General features: G+C 34.1%; 1 protein-coding gene across 2 annotated transcripts in view; it reads left to right on the forward strand.

Moving 5' to 3' along the window:
• Traf4 (TNF receptor associated factor 4) overlaps positions 1-17,214 on the forward strand; it is a 183,603-nt gene that overhangs the window by 60,140 nt on the left and 106,249 nt on the right. For both annotated transcript variants that reach the window (XM_088258247.1, XM_088258248.1), the window contains one exon: positions 860-911. In XM_088258247.1, coding sequence (XP_088114373.1) covers positions 860-911 — 52 coding nt within the window. The remainder of the gene's footprint in view (positions 1-859; positions 912-17,214) is intronic.

Raw genomic sequence — 17,214 nt, forward strand, 5'->3', positions numbered from 1 at the left:
CTTCTCTCCTTACCATCTTTCTATATCGTATTGATTCAATGCTACAAAGTATGATAATAATAATAATGCAAGAGTATCGCGTGAGATGCAAGACGCGAATTGAATTTCTTCTGCGGAAACTGAATCTAGGAATGCCGACTGATCACGCGATCAACTCTATCACTATCTCTGCCTATCCTATTTCCTCGTATTTTGATATATACTTCAACAACATTTTGTGTGTTCAAATACTTGTTCACAAATCTGGATTATCTCCAATTATAGGAGTTATTTCATATTATTTTTTGACATCTCAACATAGTTGAAGAAGAATATGGAAGTCTGGGCATTTGCCGGGCTTACGACCGTCATAGGCTGGTTTCAGTGATCACTTTACACGCGTGTAACATTACTCAAACCACAATACTCAAATCCTCACAATACTCAAGTTCCATATGTATGATCCAATTTCGAAACATTGTACTTGAATTCACTAGAATTTCACTAGAGATCATCTATGGCGAGATCGAAGAAGCTTTTCATTGAGCTTAGTATTTTTTATGGAATTCTTTCATTTGTATATGACGTCCGAATCCTGGATCATAATCACATACATGAGAAACGCTAGAAAATATCCTATTTATTTAATTTATTTTAGCCTATAATTTGACCGGTTAATTTTTCTGCTGTCCACACTACTCAAATTCTTGGAAGTTCTATATAAGTGTATGATATGAGACAGTCGTAAGCCCCGTAAATGCCCTTACTTCCATATTCTTCTTCATTTAGGTTGAGATGTCAAAAAATAATATTAAATACTTTTGATATTATTTTGTTATTTCAGACTTATTTTTTGTAATGTTTTATTTTTTTTTTTCAGTGAAGGGCTGTTCACTTGTCCCGTCAACGCCTCCCCCATAGACTACGCTAAGGTAATACATTAATCTATTTACTCTTAACTATTTAACTATTTAATGTTATTATTGTTACAAATAAATTTAACTCGGTGTTTGAATATATCGCTCACTCCTTTCAAGAACGTCATAAACCAAAAAAAGTTAATTTTTCAGGAGAACGTTTTTAAAGTTTATAAATAGTTTAAAAACATAATGCAATGTATTAAAAATAAATATCATGCCACTTTTTGAACTTTTTACTGAGCAACAGATCTTTTAAGGTAAAACCTGAAGGTTTTTTCTCCATTTGAAAAATTTTAGTATATTTTAAAAAATAATTAAAAAATAACACTTTCTGCCCTGTAGCGGGTAAATATGAAGTTGAAAATATGCCACTTTTGCTGGAATATAGTCTTTTTTTGGCCATTCCGAAAACATGCACAACTGAAAATTGACGATTTTTGATTTATGACGTTCTTGAAAGGAGTGACCGATATGTTATATATAACCATTTCTTAAAATCTATTGCGACACGTGTTTCGATGTATTCCGCATCATTTTGAAATATTGGATATGAGGCTAAGTCTACAGTTAATGTTTTAAATATTTTTTTCGAGATGAAAATAAAATATATATGTAATTTCTTTCACCCTCGATAGAGATGGTCTAATAATGAGATTTTTTCACAAAGACGAACCCCCCATACACACCCGTCGATTATTCCGACTCCTCACCTGACTTTCAAGTATTTGTAATACTCGACCATGCCGTGTTTTCCTGGGTCTTCCTTTGCTTCATTTCCAATTACATACGCCTTATAAATTTGTTTTACTGTTCTTCCATACTTCATTCGTTCCACATGACAAAAGCGTCTCAATACAACTTTCTTAATTTTATCGATAATGCTTATCTCAGCCTTGCATTCCTTCATTATATCACCATGTGAACGCCTTCACGATCGTTAAATATTTATCTAAATTAGAAGATGTTTGTCCGCCTCCGTAGTGTTATGGTCAGCACTCTGGGCTACCGTTCTGGAGATCCCGGTTCGATTCCCAGGGAGGGGGGAGGTCAAATAAATAAAAGTGTTTTTTTCACATTAATATTTATTCGATATCACCCTGGACTGGTACCTGAAGTGGAGGGCTGATCACTTTTCATTCATGTGTTAACGATCAAGATAACACTGCGTTTATATGATGCAGTGCCCTATACACCATTGGGATGCGGATAAGGGTTTAAAAAAATAGAAGATATTGTGTATTTCTCTTATACACTTCTGTCTAATTATTCGCTGAATGGAGAGAAATCTGACAGACACTTTTTTTACAACATTTTGAGTTTGTCCAAATACTCGTTCACAAAATCTGGATTATCTCCAATTACAAAAGTTATTTTCATATATTTTTTTTGTCAGCCCCGTAAATGCCCAGACTTCCATATTCTTCTTCATCTTTGATGAGATGTAAAAAAATAATATGACCATTTTTTGTTCACAATACAGAGTTGTAATATGGACTCATCCATTATACATAAACGACTCGTCGTTTCGCGAGTAGGCAAATTTGCCCATCTCTCTCCTCACATTACCGCCAAGTTGTAGAACCGTAAAACACATGAAGATGAAATGGCGTCGAAACAAAAGCCGCTCAATAAATCAATGTCACCGTTTGCTCTCTGTGAAATAAATTAATATATTTAGCGGAGCCGTTTCCCGGCAAACCGTTCCGAGCCTCGTGCAGGAAGTCGGCTGAACTTCGCGACAATACTCACTTAACTGTGAACTCTAGTTTCTCGTTGAACCGAATGCCGAATACCTACTTGGAGTTCTAAACAATGAGGCGTTATGCTGGCAATATCTTGTAGACTTTACGACTATCGGCGGACGTATGAAAAGTCTTCGAGCATAACCAGGAATGTCAATTAAAGGCTAAATCATGTTGCTACGAAATGTTTTTACATTAATATACTTAAAAAGTGTTTTTTTTATTAAAAGAAGAGATATATTTGTTTATTGTAACTGCAGACAGTTGGTAGAATTCCATCTTGAATTGTTGAGTAATATATCCAAAACTAAACACGGTGATTGGATTGAATTCTACTTTTATTTACATATAAGTATATGATAATATGTGACGCGTTTTGTCTTATTAAGACATTAAGACACTGACACTCAGTCACTGTGTCACATATGTATATGTAAATAAAAATAGAATTCAATCCAATAACCGTGTTGATATATTACCCAACAATAAATATTTTTGTTTTTATTATTTACACAAATATTTCAATTTCATACTATTTATATGAGCCTAAGAGGCTCATTATTAGAAATAGGTATCAAATTGTGGTAGAGTGGGTTCGAACCGAGAAGCTCTGACTTACTTAAGAGTCCGCTACACTAACCACGGGACCACAACCCGACACATTTTTTTTCTTTACGTTCATGTATTTTCGTTGTTTCGTTTTGCAGCCATCCACCGATAAAAATAATAACTCGACTAGAATAAGGCTCTCGGGAGGCATGCGGAGTACATGGCCAAGCCAACTGAATCGCCTTATATAATTTTATTTTTTTTGTTTTTATTATTTTTTTTTCAAAACATATTACATCCATAAGTCATATCGCTCACTCCTTTCAACAACGTCATATATCAAAAATCGTAAATTTTCAGTTGTGCATATATTCGGAATGCCCAGAAAATGTACTATATTCCAGCAAAAACGGCATATTTTTAACTTAATATTTACCCGCTACAGGGCAGAAAGTGTTGTTTTTGTAATTTGAAGAAAAGGTATTGTTTAATTACTTTTTTAAAATATACTTAATATTTTTCTAATGGAGAAAAAACATTCAGGTTTTACCTAAAAAGATCAGTTGCACAGTAAAAAGTTCAATAAGTGGCTTGATATTTATTTTTAATACTTTGTATTATATTTATAACCTTTAAAAACGTTCTCCTGAGAAATCAAGTTTTTTTATTTATGACGTTCTTGAAAGGAGAGAGCGATATACATAATATTCCCGATGAGTAATTTCTATTTCTCATTTTGGGACATGGGATTAAGGTTAACAAGACTGGAACACAAATAATAAAGTTACAAAAAAGATTTTTTTAAATAACCAAAACTACATGGCAAAATGTAAAAACAATAAACAGGCATAAAACATAGGCATAAGAAGCAAAAGAAAAGAAATAAATGAGAAAATATAACAAATAAGAAAAAAAAACATAAGGTAAAAACAAAATAAGAAAATGTGACTAAACATTACATATATATCTTTCAGATCAAATTTTTGTATTTTATTTTATTAAGTATTTTTTCAGATCATATTTTGGATCCCCCCGAATGGGCTCAATTTTATAATCACCATTAAATTTAAAATAAGCGGAATGTGTATTTATCATATTCTGTTCTAGTTTGTGACCACCCCCCGCCCTCCCTTCTACTTACTTAACATCCGGACATTGTGGTCAGCGGACCAGACATCATGCTGGTATCTACTTAAAATGACATTATTTTCTAATTTTGAACATTGAAACGTCTAAATGGTTATCTGCGAAAATCTGCAAACAATGCGGGCGATAGAAAAATGTCCGTTTAATAATGGTAGCTATATTTACTCGTGCGTTAAGTCGCTAATGAAAAATAATAATTAAACGCGATATGGGTACACATTATTTTGTTAATCCAATTTAAGCTCATTACACGTACATATCGCTCACTCCTTTCAAGAACGTCATAAATCAAAAATCGTGAATTTTCAATTGTGCATGTTTTCGGAATGCCCAGAAAATGTACTAAATCCCAGCAAAAGCGGCATATTTTTAACTTAATATTTACCCGCTACAGGCAGAAAGTGTTGTTTTTGCATTTTTAAGGAAAGGTATTGTTTAATTTTTTTTTAAATGACATGAGGAAAGAACGGTAAAACGAATTTATGAGGCGAATGTAATTGAAAACAGTTAGTCAAATACTTGAAAGTGGCCGGGTCAGGAGTCGAAATAATCGGCGGGTATGCATGAGGAGATGCATGAATGTGGAAGAGGCGAATAATATTTGTAAAGGCAGAGTGGTGAAGCGTTCTATTCTCTCTGTCTACCCCTGCGGAGAAACGGTGAGATAGTTGGTTAGTCAGTTAATTACTTGATCTGATTCATTTTGCGTAGGGAAAGTGTTGTAACAACATTTTGAGTGTGTCCAAATTCTGGTCATATATAGTATAAGTTACATAAAAAAGATTGAGAAATCAGTTTCAGGCGTTTCCCAGAATGTAATTTGAACTCATATGTACACAGTGTCATGAGATTAATGATATATGTAGGAGTTCCAAAAAAATAGTAGTGTGGTTGTCAATCATGAGTAGAATCGTGAATGTTGCACGTGTCTAAAGTGATCACTTTACCAGCCTATAACTGGTCATAGGCCATGTAAATACCCCTGACGTCCATATTCTTCGTTATCTATGTTTAAAAAAAAAACTAAATTTCTACTTTTACTTTTACCCGTAGGTTGTATATTACCACTTACTGAATTCTATTTCATGTGACACTAGTTTCGAAAACTACAAAATTTTTGTAGTTTTATAAAAAAAAACGTAGAAAAAAATCGGGTATATATTGAGGTAAATGGGGTACTTTGTTTAATGGAAACATAGACAATAATGGTGATGTATCAACATGTCATTCTACGAAATGAATGCCAAATCAATCAATTCTTCACCCGTAGGTGATGATTGCGTTATTAATGATTATCTAGATGTAAATTTTAAAGCGCTCTTGTGGTAAAAAAAAACTATTCTATAAATGTCCACCTCCGTAGCGCAGTGGTCAGCGCGTTTGGCTACCGTGCTGGAGGTCCCGGGCTCAATTCCCAGAGGGGTCAAAATAAATATGGCCGATTTTCACTCTCATATTTATTTAAGAAGCGCGGGGCTGATCACCTTGCCTTCATGCAATTAACAATCAAGATAACACTGCTTCGCTACGATGCAGTGTCCTATGCACCATTGGGTGCGGATAAGGGTTAAAAGAAAAGAAAAAGAAGAAGAAAAGTTTATGTATTAATTTTAAATCAAACAGGTTTTTTGAGTCTACTAAGTTGTATTTTACTAACAAAAACACATAAAAAATTATATTGTGACAATTGTTTCGCCTTGTTAGGGCATTATCAAACGAATGTAATACATTAGTTTAAATGGAGTTCTACAAATTAAACACCAAATCAATAAATAAGAAGAAAAGTCGTAATTTCTCACAAAAACGACGCCATATATTTTTTCCCCATTTTCATTAATATTTATTATTATCGTTGAAAAAAAAGGCACTACTAGAGCTATAATTTTTAATTTCCTGGTGTTATTTCCGTTAATGTTGACGTTGTATAACTGTTTGAGTAATAATACAAGTACATTTATCTCGGAAGTATGTAGATTTAATCCACACATTAAAACGGGAATTGGATCCGCAATAGATATGTCTACGTTTTATAATATGTTTTCTGGTTAAGGTAAGAATTAAGTTATGCAAATATTATGAAAGCTCAGTGTCTAATGTGTTATTGTGATTCGTGACGGCTCGCTGTAACCACAACCAAGGGAAGTTTATTGAACTTATGTATATTTAAAAATTTTAATTATTCTCCTTACATTTTAAAATGTAATTTTGTCCGCCTCCGTGGTGTAATGGTAAGTGTGTTTAGCTACGGTCCCGGGTTTCATTTTCAGGGGGGTGGTAAAAATAAATATCAGTGATTTTACACTCTTATATTTATTTATCCGCCTCCGTAGTATAATGGTCAGCACGCTCGGCTACCGTTCTGGAGGTCTCGGGTTCGATTCCCAGGGGGGGTCAAATAAATATAAGTGATTTTTACACTGTAATATTTATTTAATATTATCCTGGACTGGTACCTGAAGCGGAGGGCTGATCACCTTTCCTTCATGTGTAAACGATCAAGATAACACTGCGTTTATATGAAGCAGTGCCCTATGCACCATTGGGGTGCGGGTAAGGGTTTTATTATTATAGTTTATTTAATATTACCTTGGACTAATCCTTGAAGCGCGGGAGTGATCACCTCACATTCATGTGAGCAACGATCAAGATAACGTTGGGTCAATACGATGCAGTGCCCTGCATCGTAATTGAACTAGTGTTTTATGGTTGGAAGAATAATCTTTTACAATGAAATTATAATTACGATTACATTTATTAGGTAAAACAATAAGTATATGTACATAGAATTATTATATGTTAAAGTTATATTTGAAATAAAAATAATATTTTTTGGGTATAGCGATAAATTCTTGTCACATTTTATAATGAAATTATAATTACATTTATTGGGTACAATTAAAATAAATCATTTACATAATGTTAAAAATTCCTTAATCCTTCTCCTTATTTCTTATGCTAAGGAATTGAATATATGTTATATATATATATATATATATATATATATATATATATATATATATATATATATATATATATATATATATATATATATATATATATATATATATATATATATATATATATATATATATATATATATATATATTTTCACACGCACACCATATATGTATATAGTATTATCCATTAAATTTTACATAAGCAGACCGAGTTTATATTTGATGCCTAACCAGTATATTTAGTTAATTATATCATATATGAACATCAGTCTGCTATGAACGTGTAAAATATGTATGTACTGTACTTGTAAATAAAATAAGCCCTGCCTTTTGTCCCATTTGCGGACGAATAGTAATCAATTCGTTCCGCTCGGAGTCGTTTAATTTTTGCCTCAATTGACAGATACGAATCTTTGTCTTCAACACGTTCCATCTCTTTGCATTTCGTCAAGCCCCGGGATTGGTCGATGTTGGTTGATACAAAAAAATATATATACATAAAAAGCTCTGTATGCACCCCAGCTGCAAGCTGTCAGATCGTGTTACTCTCATCTTCCACAGATGTGGTCAATGTGTGTGCTGCACTTTACCAAATACAGTGTCGGATTGGATCATTATTATGATTTTTTAAATTTGGTGACAATAGCGTAAAAATTTACTGTTCTAGTTGCTGGGGATAGTAATCATCTCTGAGGATTCAAGAAATGCCTCAATCATTACTTTCTAATCCTAGAACCATAATTGTCTATATTATCTTTTTTATTTAGTCAGTCTTTCTATTTTTATCTATCATTATTATTTTCCACAATCCACGTGTATGTAGGCGCCCTTGAGATAGACGTATTTATATGTTTATGTATTGATTTTAAAACAAACGATGAATTATTTTGTAAGATTAAAGATTGTGAACGATTGATTTTTGTTCATTTTATTTTATTAATTGATTTAGCAGTCACTTTGTGGTAAAATCTATCAATTTTTAATTAATGTTTTACTAAGTAAACACCACTATTTCTTAAAATCTACTCTGACACGTCTTTCGATGCATTCCGCATCATTTTCAAACACCGGAATGTATCGAAACACGTGTCACAGTAGATTTTAAGGAATAGTGGTATTTACTAAGTAAAACATTAATTTAAAATTTGTTGATTTATTTAAGTACAAATATATTTTCATCTACGAATTGCCCGTATCATTTTAGGCAGGAACAAATTCCAATCCCACTCTGCATGATTTACGAAGAAAAAACATCTTTAGTGTCAACGTTCCTCTTAACATGTGTCCTACATGTAATTCCGTTCATAGTTCACACATTCATCTTGTTCGGCTGCTGTCCTAATCCTGGTTTGTCCCGAGGGAATAGCTACATATAAGAGCTTTACAACTTTGCAGTCGGCTTGGAGACATTGCTACAAGTTTCTAAAACCTTGTTTTTATGTAAATGAATAATTGTTACAATACAAAAATCACACGACAATCAAAATACCAAGGAAATTTGTAAATATTTTTTCTTTGATCTATATCAGTCCCCAGATGGTGTATAGGGCTTTACACTGGGTCGACGCAGTGTTGGCTTGAAGGCAAGCCGTCAATTTTTCTGCTATAGAATCATGAAAAAAGGGTGGAATGAATATATTAGATGTAAATAAAAAAATTCGAATATTTATGTAGGGCCATTTTTGTGAAATATTACCTCAAGGGCGCTTACACAGACACGGATTATGATATAAAAATGATAATGATAGTTAAATGATAAAGATAGCAGAGTGAATGCTGTTGAAATGCGCTCCCTCAGACGAATGTGTGGAAAATCATTGTATGACAGAATTAAAAACGACGATATAAGAAAGGAATGTAAGGCTGAACGAGGAATAATTGAAAAGATTAGAAAGAGCTCTTTGCGGTGGTATGGACATGTGGAGCGAATGGATAGCGAGAGAATGACTAAGAAAATATATGTGGCGAATGTGAGAGGGAAAACAGATCGTGGACGACCGAAAAAGACTTGACACGATCAGATCAATCAGAACCTTAAATCTGGCGGTGTCAAAAGTCTGCGTAATCGGAGGGCATGTATGACTAGATGTATGGATGTGAAGGAGGCTAGGAGTGTATGTCAGGACAGAAGAGTGTGGCGTTCCATCCTCTCTGCCTACCCCTGCGGGAAACGGCGTGATGGTAGTAGTAGTAGTAGTATGATGGTTAAAATTGATGCGACACTAATGACAACATATCGCAAAGAGCTTATTTTTATTTTTTTATGATTTGGAGAAATTAAATATCTTTCTATTTTAAAAACAAAGTTATTTTCACCAAATAATATATTACAATGATCCACAAAGTTAGTGCTTTAAATATTCCAAATGTATATTTTATTTATTTTACATATTATACATATTTACAAATTTTAAATTTACATCAATGTGTCCTTACTGGGTTTTCCGGTGCCCAGGGCATATTTTACAGTTCTGTTTTATAAAATCATTTGATTAGTTACTTGTCTTAATTTTATCGATAATTCTTATCGCAGTAAACACTTCAGTACGCGACTGACTGTGAGAGAAGCCAAACGTGTTTTTCCCGCACAATTAAAAAAAATAATATATAAATATATATATATATATATATATATATATATATATATATATATATATATATATATATATATATATATATGTATATATATATATATATATATATATATATATATATATATATATATATATATATATATATATATATATATATATATATATATATATATATATAATTATTGGAATCCCATATTTTTTTCAAATATGGTTTTTAGAATAAATAATATAAACTCTTTACCTTTCAATAACTCTTTTCTTTTCAAAACCGTGTATTTATTTCGAAGAAAATCTTATTTTTTCAATACAAAAACAACAAAATTGATTTTATGGTTTTCAACAAAAACCATAAAATCAATTACGTCAATAACCTGGGTTTTAAAAAAAATAAGTTGAGGGTTATCGATTATCCCGCCTCGATCTGCAATCCCCCCTGCCAATTTCCTCGCCAAAGGATACGCTAATTATTTCATATCTCTAATTTAGCCTCACCCTTCATCGCTAAAATTATCTTACCTTCGTTACATCCTTCTCTAAAAGCATACAGCAGTTGGCAAATGTATGTTTTTTTTAAAAGATGGATAGCCTTAATTAAAAGGAAACACGTTTGCTGCGGACACGTTTCCTATTTGGGAGGTATACACATTGACAGGAAAAATGTCTAGAATGGAAAAAAATATCCAACACCCACACGGTATGTTAAAATCGAAAAAAACATAATGATTATTTATTAAAGTATCTGAAATATAGACACCTTAAGAGTAGTGATCAGAGAGCACGAATGTGGTTATGTAACATCTATACGTGCATAATAATAATAATAAAATTGGATAACTTATATAGCGCCATTTTCGTAAAAAAAAATACTTCAAGGGCGCTTCACGGTGAATGAATTGGGGAAAATATTATGGTGGAAATGATTGCATATTTAAAAGAATCAATTCATTTGGATACAACATTTTAAGTGTCTTATCAAATCTGGATTATCTCCAATTAGGGGTTATTTTTAACATTTAAAAAAAAGTTTCTGCTCAGTAAAAAAAAGTTTCCCTCATCCCATCATAGATGTCTCTAGTGAAGTTCTAGTGAATTAAAACACTTTGTTTCGATTTTGATCAATATATCTAGATGTTCCAAGAATATGAGCAGTATGGTTGTCAATCATGGGTGAAATTGGTGAATGTTATACTTGTGTAAAGTGATCACTTAAACCAGTCTGAGATATGAAGATTATGAAGACTAAAATATGGAGATTATGAAGTCTGCAATATGGAGATTATGAAGTCTGAGAAATGCTGCAAAGAGAGAACATGGTCGAATACGTGGCCTAACTGACGTTGTCCATAGCAGAAGGACCTACAACCTGAGGACGAGGAGAGCTGACCCCAGCAGTCTACAAAGACGATAAGTTGGGATGTAGCCAGAAAGAAGATTGCCCTATGCACATGTAGGGTGCAAATGGGGATGAGTGACAAGCGACGCATGTTTGTATGTGTGTTTTGTTCACATATTCTTGAAGACACCTCCTTACCTATCTATGTATCTATCCACCTAGTACTTACCTGCATACAGTGAGATTATACAAGACTATGCGGGGGTAGCGTGCTCCAGCATGCCGTGTGTGCACACGCGGTACCTACCGCATCAGGTAATATTGGCAGTGGCGAGCCGGCTGCGGAGGAAAGGCAACACGTTCTGCGAGGAGTGTTGAGAAAGGGAAGTTCACCGTTAGGTGCAGCGCCCGCGCCTGCTGCACTCATGGGCGGCACGTCAAGTGCCAAGTAAATTTCGAATAATTAAAAAAACAAACAAAAGCATAATTTTTGTAATATTTCTTTTTAAGTATGTTTTACTTACAATAATCATTGTAATCGTATGATTTATAAAGCGCCATTTTTTATAATTCTTCTTCTTCTTCTCCGTCTTATTCCTCATTGCTGAGGGTTGTGACCCTTCCAGAAGCAATGACTCTTGTCCAGTTATCCTTTGACTTTGCTGCACGTAGCGCTCCAACCACTGAGGTGCCTGCTGCTGCCTTAATTTGATCGGTCCATCGTGTGGGGATCTTCCTCTCCCTCTCTTTCCCTCCAGGTTACCGATCACAACTAGTCGTTCCAGGCTATCCTCATTGCCACGCGCAACGTGTCCAAAGAACTGGAGAATCCGTTTATAATTCTAGTAGTCGACAATTGAAAACATATATTTTTAATTCAAACAAGATCCTAACCGGATTATTTTACATGGTGGGAAACGTCTAAAAGCATGATTTTCATTTTTCATGGAGCTTATTATTTTATTACATCATTTTATTCACAACGTATGTATTTAATGTGTCCAAATATCCATCACAAATTTGGGTTTCTCCATCAAGTGGAGAAACCCAGATTTGTGAATAAGGATTTGGAGACGCCCACATTTTGTATATTAGATATCCTTTTTTTTTTTGATAACAGAACGTATACTATACTATAATATTAATATCGATTTTCAGTAAATAATAATAAATATAATGATCATCTCATTATTATTAACATTTAAAGCATTTACTTTGTGGTTAGTCATTTTTTTTTACAAAAATGTTAGTAATATTAGTATGTAACCTACCTCTTATGTTTACCGGTTTCGAGACATTTACTACTACCTACATAACTACTACTACCAAACATTTTCTGTAGTTTCAAGTGTGTAAATAGTGCTATGGTAGTGACGATTAGTATAGTTTGCATGCTGTAGTAGTGATTGTCCTGACGAAGAGACGGGTACATCTCGAAACCGGTAGACATAAAAATCTCGGTGAGTGGTTTATACGAATATTACTAACATTTATGTAAAAAATAAGTATATATTATGAGTACTAATAATTGTATGAATAATATTCATACACTTATTATTTAATGAGTATTTTAATGTTTTTGAACTAAAATAAGCCCTGATGATGACAAGGTTGTTGTCGAAACCGGTAAGTTGAATTGTATTAATAAAAAAGTGGTTGAATCTAAGTTAATTTAATTTAATTTAATTTTATAAAGTTTATAAAATGTGCCACAAAGTATCTGCGGAAAACATTCAAGAAATGAATAATATTCAGGTGTAACATTTATTGGTGGATTATTTTCACACCACGTCACTGCTCGTGTCACAGAGATCACCTGTCTCCCCCCCCGCCCTGCCGTACAGCCCCCTCCCCCCGTGAGGTAAGCGACACTGCAAGCGGCCTTGCCAATGCTAACCAGTTAACCAGCCGAGTCGGGGTACTCCGTTCTATGCCCGGCGCAGTCGGACAACACGCTCAATGCACTTATACAAATTAAACGTTCTTTTTGTTATTATTTTTTTTATTATTTGTAAACATTTATTTAAATCACAATCTTTACATATTTAGAACATTGTGTTTTTTGCAGAGACCCACCAAGCCACCTTGTGTGTCTTGTCGTTTGAGTTGTTTTTTTAAAACATTTTTTATTGTTTTTAACGATTTTAACCTAATATACACTATTAACCTAATACAGTATACACTAATATATACTGTTTTAATTGAAATTGAATGAAATACATCAAATATGGCTCCAAGGTATCTAAAAGTGCTGTGCATCCCAGACGAATTGGCCGATAGACGTCTCACGCTGCGATCGGCCACAACAACTGCTGCAAGTGCGGAGAACGTAATTGCGTTGCATCCGCCTTGTTATGTTATGGAAAGGGTAGAGCGACTATTTCTTTAGTCGTGCGCCTTGGTAGGAAGGGGGTGAGCGGTGGGGGGGAGTGGGGGGGGGGACAGGTGAACAGGCACCCCCCCCTTACCACCACCCTGCGACCTTCCCCCGCCGACAATCGACCCGTTGTGATCGTGCAGACTTTCACCGTTTTCTTGGTCGCGCAATTTTGCTTCGCCAACGCTGTACGCCGTGTCAGCTGATTTCAACCCTTTGCGTTGTGAGTTTAACCCTTAGAGTGCGAACCGTCGATAGATCGACTCTCTATTAAAGCGTATAAAGTGCGGAGCGTCTTAATACCGACTATTGCGCAATTTGATTTAGGTATTGACCTGTACGGATGTGTCTTAGCGCGCGCATGTATAACATTTTTAATAAGTTAATAACATTTATAACTAACCATTTAAAATTATTTTGGCTGTGAATTTAACATTGATTTTTGTATTTTTTTAAGTAAAAGTTTTTTATTTCTACCTACAAACTGTCGAATTCGTCAAGTAGTGATGATGAAAAGCAATTAGCAATTTATGCGAAATATGTGAAAATAAGCTCAGCACTATAAGGGTTAAACCCTTTGCCCCTTTTGCCCATACCACATAGGGCGAATAATGGGCCTTTGCGGATTTGAAAAAATAGCTCATTCTGATGCCCGGTGAATAAATAGCTCATACTGATTTTACCGTAGTAACGGCGGTAGTGGTAGATTATAAAGGAGTTATGGTGTCGGGTTGTGGTCCCGTGGTTAGAGTCGCGGACCCTTGAGTGAGAGTTTCTGGGTTCGAACCCAGACTACCACAATTCGATACCTATTTTTAATAATGGGCAGCTTAGGATCACAGAAATAGTGTGAAATTGAAGTATTTTTGTAAATAATAAAAACACAAATATTCCTCTTAAAAAAATTATATAAGTTGGAATACCTTTGTGTATCTAAGATCAATTTTAAGTAGTTAAAAAGTCTCTTATTTTAAACATTCAATTAAATCATGAAAACTGGAGAATACTGTTATTTAATTAATCATTTCATCATCATATTTTTTTTAAACTGTCCTTTGGGACAATAAAAATAAAGCGAATGTAGTTGGTGATAGAAGCAGAGAAAGACCGGAGAAAGGTTGGTACGATCAAGGAATTCAAATACTTGACAGTGGACTTAATTAAAAAAACAAGATATTATGTTTTTTATTTAAGTCAGAATTCGAATTATCGGCACGTATGCAGGGGCGTGCATTCCATATAGGCAGAAAACCAGTGCCTACCCTAACATATAAAAATGCAAAGAGTACCTACCCTACCTTACTAAGTAGTATCTAGCTTACCTCACTACCTACCTCTACTGCCTACCCTAATTAATTATCTGTGCACGCCACTGCACGTATGTCTGTGCTCGCCACTGCACGAGGAGATGAATGCATTTGGAAGAGGCGATGATTTTTTGCAAAGACAGATTGGTGTGGCATTATATTCTCTCTGCCTAATCCCGCGGAGAAGCGGCGTGATGGTTTATTAGTTAGATGGATTACTTTTACAATCCACTAGAGCCGATGACGATTACAACTCGCTTCATAATCTATCAATCTAAATTGCCTCGGCCTTGAAATCTATTTCGCCAAGTTGCACTTTTTATAACTGCAGGCGACTTGTATAAAATATTTATATTTTGCTGTATCTAGATGCTCTTAGTAACGAAAGACCCGTTTGAGTGTCGTAAACATTGGTTTTATTATTGCAATTAATTTTTATGCAATTACACGTACCCAAATTCGGTTTGCAAATTTAAAACGTGTATCGCCAATTTATTTCATGGGTGTGTTGGGGTCAAGAGCATTAATTTCTATGGTTAATTAATTAAAACATTCACCATTGGTCGGAAATAAGGGGGAAAAGAAGAAGGAGATATTATTTTCATTAATTGATTCGGCTGTCACTTTGTGGTAAAATCTATCCTATTTTAATTTACGTTTTACTTTGTAACATAAAACAACTTTGTTTTAACCATTTTTTATTGGTACACTTTATCCAACCAGTTTCGACAAGAACCTTGTCATCATCAGGGTTTATGTACTAAATTCTAAAACATTGAAATACTCATAGTTAGGTAATAGTTAATTACCCTTCCTTACTTTAAATTATGGGTATGTCAATGTTTTAGAATTTAGTACATAAACCATGACGATGACAAGGTTCTTGTCGAAACCGGTTGGATAAAGTGTACCAATAAAAAGTGGTTAAACCAAAGTTGTTTTATTTTATAAAGTTTATAAAATGTGCCACAACGTATATAAAAACATTCAATGTAACTGCAGACAGTTGGTAGAATTCCATATTGAATTGTTGGGTAATATATCCGAAATTAAACACGGTTATTGGATTGAATTCTATTTTTTTTTACATACATATGATAATATGTGATGCATTTCGTCTTATTAAGACATTATCAAACACTCTTTACGTTTTACTTTGTAATTAGCACTACATATTCTTAAAATCCGTTGTGACACGTGTGTCACACGATGCATTCCGCATTGGTGTTTGAAAATGATGCGGAATGCATCGGACACGTGTCACCATAGATTTTAAGAAGTAATGGTATTTACAAAGTAAAATTTAAATTAAAATGGAGAAATTATTTACAATATTTTTAGTGTGTCCAACAAATTAACTGGTCAAATTATAAGCTAGAATAAAAAAAAAGATAAATATATTTTCTAGCGTTTCTCGTGTATATGATAACAATCCAGGATTCGGACCTACACACAAATGAAAGGGTTTCTGCTCAATAAAAAGGTCCTTTCATCTCGCCATAGATGTCCATAGTGAAATTTTATTAAGTTCAAGCATGTTCTTACGAATTTGAAGAATATGTATAGAAGTTCCAAGAATTCGAGTAGTGTGGTTGTCAATCATGGGTAGAGCTGGTGAATGTTACACGTGTGTAAAGTGATCACTTAAACCAGCCTATAACAGACCATAAGCCCTGTAAAAACCCAGACTTCCATATTCTTCTTCATCTATGTTGTGATGTCAAAAGAATATTTAAATTCTAATTGATACGTTTCAAATCACAAGACAAAGTGGATCACTTAAACCAGCCTTTGACGGTCGTAAGCCCCGTAAATGCCCAGACTTCCGTATTCTTCATCTATGCTGAGATGTCAAAAAATAATATGAGAATTTATTATAAGATCTATCGACTCGGCACAGTTTTGCAGTAAATGTGTAGGTCACATAGATCGGACGTTCTATTTAGTTGAATACTACAATATAATGTACCTGCATATGTAGGTACAGCAGTCAGCAGGCTGCCAGACCAATCCAGTATCGTCTGCAGCCAGTCTTAACCGGGTCAAGCCTCGGCGCGCCGTTTCCTCCTTGTCTTTGCGTCGATGTCTCCGAACTGCTGAGCAAAAAGCACGAAGCTTCAAAACCAGGTCCGTTGTTGGACTATAAGTGACAATACGGCTGTCCAAATTTAAAACACAGTAAGGGACATTTTTCTGTAGTACGTTTTTTTGCATTCATGGACTAAGTAGACTCTACTTAGTCCGAAAATGCAAAAAAAACTTACCACAAAAAATGTGTTTTAAATTTGGACAGCCGAATACCCAACGCGT

This window comes from Brachycentrus maculatus, unplaced genomic scaffold (genome assembly GCF_059751285.1).
Source record: "Brachycentrus maculatus isolate JH-2025_06_01 unplaced genomic scaffold, ASM5975128v1 h1tg000091l, whole genome shotgun sequence".
Classification (NCBI taxonomy): domain Eukaryota; kingdom Metazoa; phylum Arthropoda; class Insecta; order Trichoptera; family Brachycentridae; genus Brachycentrus; species Brachycentrus maculatus.